Source organism: Mauremys mutica, chromosome 1 (assembly GCF_020497125.1).
Source record: "Mauremys mutica isolate MM-2020 ecotype Southern chromosome 1, ASM2049712v1, whole genome shotgun sequence".
NCBI lineage: Eukaryota > Metazoa > Chordata > Testudines > Geoemydidae > Mauremys > Mauremys mutica.
Genome location: NC_059072.1, coordinates 178,333,665 through 178,348,064, shown reverse-complemented (window position 1 = coordinate 178,348,064; position 14,400 = coordinate 178,333,665). Strand labels below are relative to the sequence as shown.

The following is a 14,400-nucleotide window of genomic DNA, read 5'->3' as shown; positions in this document are numbered from 1 at the left end:
TTTTTCTTCCTCACTTATAAAATACTCAAGCAATCAAAAAGCAGAAACAAGACTGTACAAGTTAGGTGAGCAATCGGACACCATAAATTGCAGAAGTGAACAGTTCACAATTAGCCTATAGGCTGAAATATGGTTGCATAAAGTGTTAAATACTTTTTAATAATGAACAAATGAGTAGCAATCAGTCTGTTTTGGGATAATTTGAAAACAGGGAAAAAAAAGATTACAATTCATCAAATTATTTCCTATGAGTAGATTGCCCCTCTACTGTATATTGCATGGTCTATTACTTTGGAAAGCACACTGAGAAACAAATTGGTATTTATTTTTGTGGGTTCTACTAAGCTGGCATCCAGGTTTTCAGGATTTTGAGTTGGAACCCTTTGGGGCTTCTTGGATTTGAATAATCTAGTGCAGTTATCAGTCTTACCAACCACAAGCATTCAGGTCCCTACACTTAATGTGATTGGCTTAAAAATAACAAATGGGTGGGGGTATTTTTATTTGCTTCTGGTTTCTGAGCCCACGCGATCCTCTTGGATCATGTTCAAGCTTTTCTCCACACCCAGGAGGTCTACAAACGTACCTTTTTTTTTTTTTTTTTTTAAATGAAAGCTGTGCCTCACAAAAATCACCTGAGTCCAGAAACTAGGGTTTTCGGGGGGTGGGGTGGGGAACACAACTAAGAAGTTTGTGATAAAATGGTGAGTGTTGGTGACATTATTTCTGAGATGTGTTCTCCAAAATATGTATGTTCAGTGGATCTTGGGCAGCTGGGCTGCCTTGTTTTCTACTTTCTCCTGGCTGACAGCTGCTGCTTCTGCTTAGCACTAGGCATTAATCTTCCAAGCTGTAGAGAGAGAGAGAGAGGGAGTGAAAGTCTGCTGGGGGAAAGCATTTTCCTTGGTCAGCAGTAGGTATGCATCTTCCAAGTCATTGGCGGTTAGGGAGAGAGAGAAAGAGAGTGTTTGTGTGCGTGAAGCTCTTTCCTTGGTTAATGTGTTGGTGTTAGGGTGATGGCTCTTAGGCCATGTCTACACTACAGTCTATAGTGGATGCAAGTTATGTGGCTGTACAGTTGCTGCTGTTGGTATATTGCAGGGGTAGGCAACCTATGGCACGTGTGCCAAAGGCGGCACACGAGCTGATTTTCAGTGGCACTCACACTGTCCGGGTTCTGGCCATCGGTCTGCAGGGCTCTGCATTTTAATTTAATTTTAAATGAAGCTTCTTAAACATTTTAAAAACCTTTTTCACTTTATATAAAACAATAGTTTAGTTATATATTATAGACTTATAGAAAGAGACCTCCTAAAAAGGATAAAATTTATTACTGGCACGCAAAACCTTAAATTAGAGTGACTAATTGAATACTCCTGAAAGCTTGCCGACCCCTGGTATCGTGTTTGGGCGCCTGCACACCTGGCTGCTTGCGCGCTATGGGGCGGTGGCGCTGGAGCAGTTTGTAGTGGGGCGGCGCTGAGAGCCATTGAACCCAACTGTCAACCCTGGTGCGTGAGGGGAAACCACCTCCAGGCAGCCCCTCCCCGCAAGTTCCCGCGCCTGTGCCCAGGGGCCGGGATCCCCGCGTGCCCCGCTCCGGCCCCTGCCGCTGCGGGCGATGGGCGGGGCGGGGCCAGGCCGCCGCTTGCGCGGCGCCTCCCGGGCGGCAGGGGGCGGGGCCGGGCCGAGGCCGCTCTTGCCGCCGGGGGTAACCAGGCGTCCGGGCCCGGGCCGCGCTCCCTGCTGCGAGGCCGGAGGCCGGAGCCCGCCCGCGGTTCCGCGGCAGCAGCCGGGCATGGCGGCCCCCGGGAGCGGCCCGGAGCTGGGCTCGGCGCCCCGGCACGTCGGCACCGCGGAGCCCCCGGACACGGGGTGGGAGCGGCTGCGGGAGCTCTGGCACCGCGAGTGAGTAACGCCGGGCCGGGCCGGCAGGGGCAGCCCCTCCCCTCCGCCCGTGCGTGTGTGTGCGCGTCCCCCTCCCCCCCCCCGCGCGTACATTGCTGTGGTTGTCTGCTTGTGTGTGTGTGTGTCCCCCCTCCCCTCCACACCCACCCACACACACTCTGCTGTGGTTGTCTGTCCCCCACCGTGGTTATCTGTGTCCCCCAACACACACACACCTTGCTGTGATTGTGTCTGTCTGTCTATGCCCCCCACACAGATGGACACTCTGCTGTGGTTATCTATCCAGTCTTCCATCCGTTCCCTCTCACCCAGCCGCGTGTGTGTGTGTGTGTGTGTCTGTGTCTCTCTCTCTCACACACATACACACCCATCTATCTGCCCATCTCACACACACACATGCTGCTGTGGTTACCTGGCCTCCTCATCCCAGTGCTCATCCTGCACAGCCGTTCACACCTTTGCCTGGTGCAACACCCGTGGGTGAATCATTCACAGCCACATGGATGTGCAGCCAGTCTGACCTGCTCACTCAGAAATTCATGCCCAGTACATAAAGTAACACAGTTATAAGGGAAAATAGCACTGTTTCCATCAGGCGGGGAAACAACACGAGCAACCTGCTAATACTGATCATGTTCCTCTCTGGGGTGAGCATGGTCTATGCTAACCCCTAGCCCTGGAAAATCATGAGATTGATTTAAATATCATTTAATTTGCTGTCTGGATTCTGAGATTTTTGGGGTGCATTTGAATCATGTTTTTGACCTTTTCTCCACAACCCGGAGGGCTAGAAATTTACCTTTTAAAAACAAAAGCTGAGATTCTCCTGTGATCACCTGACTCCAGGAACTGGGGCTTTAAGAATAACACCCAATATCACAAAACTCACAATAAAATCATGATAACTGGCAACACTACCTTTGTGATATTCTGTATTGCCCTTTCATTCTAGGAGTGAGAAAGCACAGTCTCCAGAGTTCACTCAATCCGTTGCCTTTTTGCTGAGACGTCCCTTGAATGACATTTGTTAGGGGTGTGGGTTTTTAAATACCCTGAGACCCACCAATTCATTTCACATAGATCTCCAAACAGCCATTAGATGCAATGGATTTTTGAACACTACTGATCTTGACTACAACAGAACTTGTGAACAAAAGGTGAAAGACTCTGTGTCCCATTCGCTTTAGCTGTCCAGTTCTGCCCAAGAAGGATTTAAAAAAAATGTAATGTTACCTGTTTGCTTAATATTGATGGCAGATTATGAGTTCAATCTGTAAATGCAATAATTTGAAGAGTAGTGTCTGAAATGATCCCATGCGTGATACGTTTTAGCCGGATTGACTCTTGTTAGGTTAGCAGTGCTCCCAAATGCTAAATCTCCAGTAACATTGTTTCTTTGTGCTAGTGAACTACAGCAGTACCCAGAAGAAACTCTCAACATTATCAAAGCTACGTTTTCAGGGGCTGTCATTGGCTGGATGTATGGAGGTTTGCCGGCTTTTCAGCATGCGAAGACACAATATATTGAGCGGAGCCAAGCGGAGATTTTTCAGAACCGTCTGGATGCTGTGGTATGGACCAAAATCATGCATATTGGAACCAAAACTGCTCCTTTTTTGTAGAGCCTGTTTTCTGCAGCAAAGAGCCTGAAATAGAGGGGTGCAGGGTGCGGCAGGGGGCTCAGGACAGGGGGTTGGGATGTGGGTTCCGGCCCAGCGCTGCTTACCTGGAGTGGCTCCAGGATGGCAGCGGTGTACAGCGGGGCTAAGGCAGGCTCCCTGCCTGCCCTGGCCCCACGCTGCTCCCGGAAGCGGCTGGTGGCCTCAGGAGGGTCAAAGGGCTCCATGCACTGCCCTGGGCTGCAGTCACCGCCAAGTTTCCATTGGCTGCGGTTCCCTGTTCCCGGCGAATGGGAGCTGCGGGGACGGTGTCTGCAGGTCAGAGCAGTGCACAGAGCCCTCTGCCACCCCCTCCTCCCCTAGGGGCCGCAGGGACGTGGTGCCAGCTGCTTCCGGGAGTGGTGCAGGGCCAGGGCAGGCAGGGGGAGCCTGCCTTAGCCCTGCGGCGCCACGGAGGTGGCAATTCCATGGGACGGATCCAAAGCCCTGAGGGGCTGGATTTGGCCCGTGGGCCGTAGTTTGCCCAGCCCTGCTGTACATGTTGGCTGTTAGTCAGGCCAACTTTTTCAGGTGACAGATTGACTTGCTGTGCTAGACCAAAATGTGAAAACTTGAAAGAAAAACCTCCTTACTTAAATATGAATTTTTAGATTGGCACGGCTTGTGGTTGCAAATTTAACAAATTGGGCTGCTGCGTCACTTACTGGGTGCTGACGTTGTAAAGTTATAGCATTGTACGGTACTTCTCATTTGGCGCTCTAGCGTACAACAGAGAATTCAGTTCCCATTGGCAAGATATTTTTAATACAGGTAAGTGTGCAAAATGTGAGTGTAATTACCTATGTAATTTTCATGCACAGTTACTGTGATTGCATTTGAAAACTACCAAACTCTTTGATTTATATTCATAAATATATAGTTTGTGTAACCATCTGTGGTAATGATGTACCTCAATTAAGTGCTGAGTTATGCTCACATTCTGCGTGCTTATGTACTCAAAGTTATATTTGAGCTGTTAAATTAGGCAAATTCTATTATTTCAAAAAATGGCTTACAAAAATGTTGTCTCTAATTTCCAGTGTGTTTTAATGGCAACCAGGTTCTCTCATAATCTGCATCATGAGGCTGTCAGATTGGTAACTTCTCCTTTGCTTGTCAGCATTTTTTGTTTTATTTAACACTTGAATAATTGTAATTGTATTCTGTCATTACATCCAGCTACAAAAAAGAATATTTTATATTTCACTGGATCATGCCTTTAAAGGGACTCTTTTATTTATTTATTTTTTTAAATCTTACCTATGTTAGTAATTTGGAAGTTAAAATATAAATGACTTTAAACATACTTTTAATCATTTATAGTATTTGTTTAGTTTTGGCATTTTGCTCAGCTGCCACAAAAAAACTAGAGCACCCAGTTTCTCTCTGTGTTTCTAGTCTGTTTCAGGCAATTATGCGTTTGCACCCGTGCTACAGCATGTGGGTTGCAAGCGCTGCAAAAGAGGGTGTTGGATTTAAGCAATCTTAATTGGAATGTTTTAAAATGTCATGAGATTTCTATTAATATTACATCTTGTAAAACCTTGTTTATATACAAAGCTTAAATGTTAGGCCTAAACTACGCTGCTTGAAGGTCCTTCTTAATGTTTAAGCCAAATGGTTATCATTTAGTTATTTAATGCTATTAACCCATAGTTAAAATCAGTTAGAAACTAGTTTCAAGTTTCTGTCCCACTAGGTTTCTGCACTGCCAGTGTCATAAAAGACATTACTTTTCTGCAAGATGGCTGCCTTCAGCTCTAGGATTGGAAATACCAATTGTAATTAAACATTTAAATTAATTCTCAGGTTTCCTGTTGAATGGCTGAGAGAAATGGGGCTGTTTCCCCTTAAGATGGAACCAGTGTATCAATTCCATCAGTTTGAGTTCTATCAAGACGGGTAATCCTAATGGAATAGCCAGTGTCTCAAGTATCATCGTCTGAAAGTACCGCAAGTCTGTTTGCAGTGAAATGACAGTGAGTTTAAGACCTGTAACCTTCTCTCATTCTCCCCATAGCAATCTGCACATCGTGCTGCACTCAGGGGATTCATCCGTTACGGCTGGCGCTGGAGCTGGAGAATTGCTACTTTTGTGGCAATATTTAAGTAAGTTTTCCATATCTATGGTTGTGGGGAAACATCAGGATAAGAACCTGCAGAGATCTGTTTAGGTGAAAATAACAGCTATAAGTGTTAAAGGGACTCTGTCAGGTTGAAAATCATACTTTAATAAAGCTTTTTAAAACAAATGTAATTTATTTTTCACCATTAGCACTCTGCTTTCTTTTGACTTCTCACTGAGCGTGGAAGATGAAAACAGAATGGTTGGTTTCACTTTTGGGGCTAAATCCAGAAAGGGGAATGTGGGCTCAGGATTGCGATGCCTAAATTTAGATGTTCTGCCACCTATTAGAATCCACAACTTCAAGTAAGGCCCAATGCATGGGGAGAGAGAGGTGCCTAAAAGGGATATCTACAAAAGCCAGCAAGCTTAGTGGATTGTTGCCTAAGTTAGCCAATAGGAAATGCTGAGGAGAGAGGTGTGGCCCAAGTCCCACTCCTCTCCAACTTTGGACTGGAGGAAGAGGTTTTTCTCCACTCGGGGTTCACAGCTGTGGTGCTTCAGCCAGGTCAATGCTTTTTCTCAAAAAATGGAGGTGGTGATGGTGTCACCTCCTTTAGCCCTGAAGCCTCATGGTTAGGGCAGTCACCTTGGGAGGTGGGAGTTCTGCAGTAGGTTCCTGCTCTTCTCAGGCAGAGGGGGGATTTGAACCTTGTTTCTGATGTAGCTGTTCCATTTTTCATGAAATACTGAAGTAGTCATTGGAGCAGGAACTTGACTCTCCCCCATCCCAGGTGAGTGCCCTAATCACTGGCCCATAGAGTCATTCTTCAGTCCAGTGAATATTGAATACAAAGTGGAACAGTTTAATCAGGAAAGATTGAAAGACCCACCTCTCTGGTGTTTGCAGTTCCTCACAGTTTAGTACCATTTTCAGATTTAACTGATGTACTGTTTACTCCTTCTTCTGGAACTTTAATTGTGTTAACTATACTGGACCTAACACACATTCCTGTGGTTTCCCCACAGCTGTCTTCAGACATCTTCTGCACAGCTTGAGACATTGCCCTTTTTCATTACTCCCTTGGATTTTTATTCTATAGCCAGTTTTCAGACTACATGACAGTGTCCATGTGCAAACCATTTTATAGTCATTTTGGGAGTAAGTTTTTGAGATAATCAAATGCCTTCCTAAAATCCAAATGCAGAATTTCTGCTTCATTCCTCCTTCCCACTAACCTTAAGCTTGACCAGCAATTACCCTCCTCCCACTCCCCCCCCTCGCAAAAAAAACAAAAAAAAAAAGAAACCAACAACTCACAGTTGATGGTTTTATCCTCACTCAGTAGTTAGAAACATAGGCTGCACTTTAGGAGTTGACCAGCCATGCTTGTGGCTCCCACAAAATGTTCATGGTACACTGTCATGATTGATAGGTTCACTTTTGGGTCTAACCTGCTTGCAGACTTCATATGGTTTTAAATTTATGCTTGGAAATGTTGGTTTAAAAAAATTACATAAAAAACCTTGGTGTTCTAGTGCTCCCCCACATCCTGTAAGGGGATTGAGGTCAACGCATTAGTGGCTACCATGTGTGTCCCAAACAGATCGGCTATAGTGAGGATGGGGTGGGCTGACCACTTAGCTCCCTGATTTGGGTTCCATAGGGCTGTATTGTCGAGTGTGCTTTTTGTTCAGGTCTGCCTTCTGACTCTTTCTGTGCCCCACGCTTGCAGCACAGTGAGCACTGGTCTGTCCGTGTACCGCAATAAAACCACCTTCAGTCACTTCGCTGCCGCAGGAGGTGAGATTACTTTATTTCTATATTCTGTTCTGTTTGAGTGAGGAGATACTGTCTTTGATTTGAGTCAGTGGGAGTCAGGGCTCCTGGCTTGGATTTCCTCTGCTGCCACTGACTAACTTTATTTATATAATTAACCACAGGGTGCCTGTTTCCCATTCCTAATACAGGGGTGATAAAACTTTCCTAACCCACCAGGGAGTTGCAAGGCTTAGTTAATGTTTGAAAGTTTGTTGCCCTTCTTGAGTGAAAGGTGCTTGGGTAGTATAAGTGTGGCGGAACAGTGTATAATATCTCATCTCAAAAATGAGAAATGAGCATTAGAAATCCATCAATGAGGGGGTATGCATATTCCTTCCTTCTCTTCATAACAGCTTAATGCTGCTGCTTACAAATGTTTCCAAGGGAAAGATCATTTTTAAGTTTGCTCTAGATACAAAACAGGGTCTCCTTCTGTATGTTATCTTTATATAAGCATATATTGTGGTTCCAGTTGGATATATTTTTCCTCACTTCCTGTTTTAAACTGTTAAGTAGTATTACTGGTTATTATTGAACAACTGCTGTGCTCTGTCAGAGGTAGCTCCGTTTCAGTAATGGGTGGGCTCGTAGTCCTCCCCAAGCATTTAGTTCTTACAGCTCTTTTGGAAGAAATTTTGTGCTGTGTTTAGTGTTAGAGAAGTTACAGATTTAAAAAAAAGACGTATTGGGTTGCCACTCTCATCTTCCCTTCCAAATTGAATTGGAAATATGGCAACCGAGGCCAAAACGTGACTGTTGGGAGTGAAGCAGCTTTACTGAGTCATGTGACACCATATTGTGACATTCCCCCCCAAAGCGGTGAACTTAAGGTACAGACAATCACACATGTTCAGGCCCCTCAGAGATTGGCAGAGCCACTGCTGGCTCAGTATTTGGTTTCTGTTCTCTTGAGACTGGCTTTTGGCATTCAGGGGGTGGGAGGTAGAAGTGGCAGAGCAGTTCCCTCAGAGAGGGAGAGGGGGAGGGAGGGGCTGGGTGGTGCTAGGACTCCTTAGAGGCTCATGTCTGTGGCTTGTGTGTTTTAGCCTTTACAGGAGGCCTGTTCAGAATGCATTTGGGCCTGAGCAAAATGGCAGCTGGCAGTGTCCTTGGAGCAGCATTCGGGTAAGCTGCACACATACCAAATCAATAACCAGGGTCAGAATTATATTCTTTAGCTACTGTATGTTGGATAATAACCTCCCAAGTCAAGCCTTGAATCTTAGGAGGGGCTGCAGCAGACTTCCCAGACCCTCAGCAGCCTGCTGGATTTTCTGCATCCCTTTTTTGGACCATGATGATTTCTGTCTCCAAAAGTCCTCATCCAGTTTTTCCGTACTTTATATTTCATTGTTCTTCCAGTGATGGCTGGATACATGGAGATTTCCCTTTCTCCTTAGAGGTGATCAGTGCTTGCACCTTAAATGGCCATAGAAGATGCTGATTACCATTAAAACAGAAAAGTAACAATAGTGTTATGATCCTCTCTCCTCCTGCCCCTTCTCCCCATGTTTAATGTCTCTACTAACCAGCTATTCAGTTGGCTTCTCAGGACAATTAGCCAAAAGTAAAGAGAATGTAGCATTTTCTTGAGGAGCTGTGTTGTATACTGGTGACAGCAGGAGACTAGCAGCAAGAACTCCTGGATTTCCTTCCCGGCTTCACCACTGACTGCCCGTATGCCCTTGGGCAAATCACTTAGCTTCTCTGTGCCTGTTTTCACAGCGGTAAAATTTTAATAATACTGACCTACCTTATCTGATAAGAGGCTTAATAAGTGCTTACGAAGCACATCAGACGGTTGTAGCAGGGGTATTATGTTTCCGGAATAGCTGTATGGGGAGTTGAGTTTCATGCAGTGATTGTCACAGCTAGTGAAAAGGAGGGTCTGAATATTGGAGGTGGTTATGCATCACTGACCCCCCTCCTCCACACTCATTCCTTATTGCCAGTAAACTATCACTATTAATGTCTTCTGATGCTTATCTGTAACTTCCTCCTCCACCTCTTAGCATCCCTGCAGGAGGGCTGTTGATGGCAGTGCAGAAGCTCGCTGGTGAGAGCATACAGGAGAAAAGACTACGTGAAAGAAGATTGCTGCATGAACAGAAGTTAGCAGAGTGGTAAGAAAAAATGTTGCACTATCTAAATTAGTGAATCTGTATCACTGATCAGAGATGGCTGTAGTTCCGACTTTTTCATCTGGCAATCCAACATGTAAGAGAGAGCATTGGATGGTACATTTCTGCTTCCAGCCCCAGTTCCTCACTATTTGATTCTCAGGTCGTTTCAGGGATCAATCTAAGAACCACTGATCTAGCCTCAGATTGCACCGTTTATTGTCCAGTGAAAGTCAGTGCTGCAATTTGCTTATTTTGTAGTACAATAGTTTGAATTTATAGCTTGCCTCCCCTCAAAACTCTCCCAACATCTTCACTTCTCGTGTGGCTGGGAAAGTAAACAGCAGATTTTAATATATTTTAAAGAATGTTTGGACTTTACTGAGTCTTTTATTACAATATGCAGGCTGGGGTCGGGGGGAGTCAAACACGGTCACAATTCTTCTCATGTAGCTTTACATTTCCCTTTATTGGAAAAGGGATGCCTGAAGTCTTTGGGAAGGAAGGCCTCCCCTAAAACTATTAATCTTTTGAAAACTGAACAGTGTATATATTTATTATATTTAAAAAAAATCCCTAAAGATGGAAGAGAGCTATTAGTTGTTTGAGTGATTGCTCATGTATATTCCACAATAGGTGTGTGTGCTCACCATGTGCACTGGTGTCAGAAGTTTTTCCCCTAGCAGTACCTGTAGGGGAGCACCCCAAGCAACCCCTGGAGTGGTGCCTCCGTAGCGCGGTATAAGGGGTGCTGCACGCTCCCCCCACCCTCAGTTCCTTCTTGCCAGACAACTCCGACAGAGAGGAAGGAGGGATGTGGAATAGACATGAGCAACACATCTCGAAGAACACCAGTTACGGAAAAGGTAACTGTCTTTTCTTCTTCGAGTGATTGCTCATGTGTATTCCACAATAGGTGATTCCAAGCTATATCTATTGGAGGTGGGTAGGAGTTCACAAATTCTCGGGACGGAGCACAGCCCTGCCGAACCCGGCATCATCTCTGGTTTAGGAGACGATTGCATAATGCGAGGTGAATGTGTGAACCGAAGACCATGTGGCAGCCCTGCAAATGTCCTGAATGGGGACATGGGCTAAAAAGTCAGCCGACGAGGCTTGAGCCCTAGTCAAGTGCACCTTCACAATTGGTGGTGGAGAGATTCCCGCCAAGTCATAACAGGTACAGATGCACGAGATGATCCAGTTGGAGAGCTGCTGAGTGGAGATTGGCCAACCTTTCATGCATTCGGCTGAGGTGATAAACAGCTGCAAAGATTTCATGAACAGCTTAGTCCACTCCAGGTAAAAAGCCAGAGCCCGTCTCACATCCAGCGTGTGGAGGCAACGCTCCTCGCTGGATGCATGGGGCTTGGGGCAGAGGACCGGCAGGAAAATGTCCAGACCCATGTGGTAGGCAGAGACCACCTTCAGGAGGAATGAAGGATGTGGGAGGAGCTGGACCTTATCCTTATGGAACACCGTGTATGGGGGCTCGGAGGTCAGGGCCCTGAGTTCTGAGACCTGCCTAGCCGACATGATCGCTACCAGGAAGGCCACCTTCCACGAGAGATGTGACCAGGAGCACTTAGCTAGCGGCTCAAACCAGGGACCCATCAGCCGGGCCAGCACCAAGTTCAGGTCCCACTGCAGGACCGGGGGCCTAACGTACGGGAAGAAACGATCCAATCCCTTAAGGAATCAGCCAGGCATGGCATGGGAGAATACCATGTGCCCCTGCACTGGCAGGTGGAAAGCCGATATGGGCCGCCAAGTGCACTCTGACGGATGAAGGCGCCGGGCCCTGGGCTCTAAGGTGAAGGAGGTAGTCCAAAATGAACTGGATCAGGGAAGCCGTGGGGGAGACGCCTAGTTCAGCCACCCATCAGGAAAACTGAGACCACTTTGCCAAGTAGGCTCGGTGTGTGGAGGGCTGCTTGCTTTCCAAGAGGACATGCTGAACCCCTTCCGAGCACGTCCTTTCCTCCTGGCCTAAAATTGTGATCATCTGGTCAGACCTCCTGTATAGCCCAGGCGTCCCCAAAATAATTCCTAGAGCTTTTAGAAAAATATCCAATCTTGATTTAAAAACAATCAGTGATGAAGAGTCCATCACAACCCTTGGTAAATTGTTCCAATTTTTAATTACTCTAATCATTAAAAATTTACACCTTATTTCTAATCTGAATTTGTCTAGCTTCAACTTCCAGCCATTGGATCATGTTATATCTTTCTCTGCTAGATTGAAGAGCCCATCATTAAATATGTGTTTGCCATGTAGGTACTTATAGACTGTAATCAAGTCACCTCTTAACCTTTTCTTTGTTAGACTCCAGCAGCTCAATCTTCTTATTTTATCACTAAAACATCAGTTTGTAGAATAAGCAGATTACAAGCCCCAATGATAATTCCTTCATATGCAGTTTTTCACATGGATAGAGTAATTGAGACCACATCCATCTTTTATTGCAAAAGTACTATCAGATTTTCATATCTATCAATTCATTCACTTACCATTTTTTTCCAAAACCTCACTCTTCACCTGATGAATCTAAATTACATCCTTTAGATGTGAGAATATTGCTGTTACATTACATATAAAGAACTAACTCGTCATAACACTTCAAGACTTGTTATTGCTTACGGTAACAAACCAAAAGGGATGGCTATTTTTTTTTTCAAAATGTGTAGAGGATTGTATTAGAACTGTTCATGATATTAAGAAGAGGAGCCCTCTATCAAAATCAGAGCTCACTCCACCAGACCACAAGTTGCATCAATAGCATGCCCAAGTCAAGTTCCAGCACTGGAAGTATATAGAGCTCCTACTCTGTTTTCAGCTCATACACTTACAAAACATTATTCTTTACTCACTGCTTCAAGATCTGATGCCAACTTTGGAAGAGCAGTTTTGCAATCTCTTTTCAGATAACTCCTAGAGCTCACCATCTAGAAAGATGACTGCTAGCTAATCACCACAAGTGGGATCAACTGAAAGAAGAAAGATGGTTACTTACCTTATAAGAAACTAAGGTTTGTTGAGATGTTCTGCACATCTGGACCCCATGACCTGTCCTCTGTTCCTGCAGCTCAGAAGCTTATAAATAAGGATTCTAGGCAGCAAAGGAAGTTAGTGGTAGTTGATGTCACTCTGCCCTTTATCTGCTTTGGGGAGGATGGGGGATTGAGGGCGTGCATGGCGCAGGTGTGACCCTGGTAGGGAAAATATTCCACACGCCTGTGCTGGGGCCCAATGGACGTCATCAGTGGGATTCATGTGTGTGGAACATCTTGAAGAATGACGGTTACTGTCATTACTGTAAGGTAAGTAACCATTCCTTGTTCTTTTTTAATTCGAGCATTCATTTGACTGGCAGCTTGGGGAAGGAGTGTGTTCAAAGGGATAAGCCTGGTTCTTGTCAATGACACTGTTTGTGTGACTCATAAAAACTTACAAATAGTGACAAAACTAGACAGAGCCTAAAGATTTGGGCTTTCAGGTTACTGGTGTTTGTTTTACCAATGAGCAGGAGGAGATAACTAGACTCTAGGGCTGCAAACTATATGCTTAGAGGGAGAGTACAGAAACTGAAATTATTTTATCTTCCCTCTCCCCTTTTAGGAAAGCTAGGCTTAATGTTACTGAAGCTGACTTGAAAGAAATTGTCAGTAACACTCAGGAAGGAACCATGGAGAGAGATATCGAGAAGATCCAAGAGTTGTTAAATCTTCCCAAGAACCCTCTGCCATCGAAAGATGAGAACTAGTCTGAGCTCTGACTTCAGTCAAGGCATCTTGGAACACTGGCATGAATCTATTTCTGTATCCATTGTTTTCGGCAGCAGCAGTTTGACAACAATGTTGTGGATATGTATCATGACGGAGGGAGGGTTCAGGATCTTCAACTGGAGTAATGACCAGTGAGCTGTGTTTTGTGTGGGGGCAGCAACAGAACTCTTAGTGACTACTTCACACTTGAATGCCCTGGGCCACATCTTAATGCAATATACACAGAGAAAGGGGGGTTCATTAGTGCTGCAAGAGTGCATATCCTTATGCCACTGTAGTGAGTGGCATGATGGCAGAGTCTAGGAGCTGCCACTCTCCCAAAGAAGCCTGTAATGACATTTTTATCCTTATTTGAAAACAGAATTCAGTTTTGGTGAAACTGGCTGCACTGATAGCGCTGGAGTCCTGCTTATCCATTGGCCAGGTGCAGTATGGGCAATGCCCATGCTAGTTCCCTCCACTCTATTTCTTCAGCGTACCTCAACCCTGCTCCGCTAGGAACAGTGCTACAGGTTGGAAGAGTTTGGTAACTGTGGCCTACTCAGGCTTTAAGCGTTTTGCAGAAATAAATGGTTCTCAGTTTTCCAAATGAGGCTTGTGACAGTGTCAGGATCACAAAGAAAGTGCCTGACAAGGACATACCTTGGGTTCCTCTAAAGTAGGGTGTCCTTCCTTGAGGGGGAGGGGGCTACAACAAGGATGACTGAACGTTGGCAGGAGATCTTAGCATTACAGACACATTTTAACCAAAAATTGTGATTGTCGTAAATTACAAATTACAGGATCCTCTTGGAGGAAGACTATTGGAAATGCTATTTAATAGACATGACCGCTCACATTGTCTAGACTGCTAGAATCTCTTCTTACTCTGGTCATACAATATTGTAATTGAGCACACCAGCAAAACTGCTCCCAGGGACGAGGAAAGTTAAGTCTCATGGCCCCATTCAGGCCCTTGAGGCTGACAACCCTAATTCTCATATCAAGAGCAAACAACTTTGTCATGAAAATTTAGGGCTGGCTTTGAATTATAACAGCCTG

The 14,400-nt window shown here is 45.2% G+C and overlaps 1 protein-coding gene across 1 annotated transcript; it reads left to right on the top strand.

Annotated features, from left to right (window-relative positions):
- The first annotated feature begins 1,679 nt into the window (after positions 1-1,679).
- Positions 1,680-13,948, top strand: TIMMDC1 (translocase of inner mitochondrial membrane domain containing 1). The gene is made up of 7 exons (XM_045002024.1): positions 1,680-1,908; positions 3,314-3,479; positions 5,587-5,675; positions 7,368-7,435; positions 8,500-8,578; positions 9,466-9,576; positions 13,193-13,948. Exons 1-7 carry the CDS (start codon positions 1,799-1,801, stop codon positions 13,335-13,337), a joined length of 768 nt encoding a protein of 255 aa, XP_044857959.1. The 5' UTR covers positions 1,680-1,798; the 3' UTR covers positions 13,338-13,948.
- The last annotated feature ends 452 nt before the right edge of the window (positions 13,949-14,400 follow it).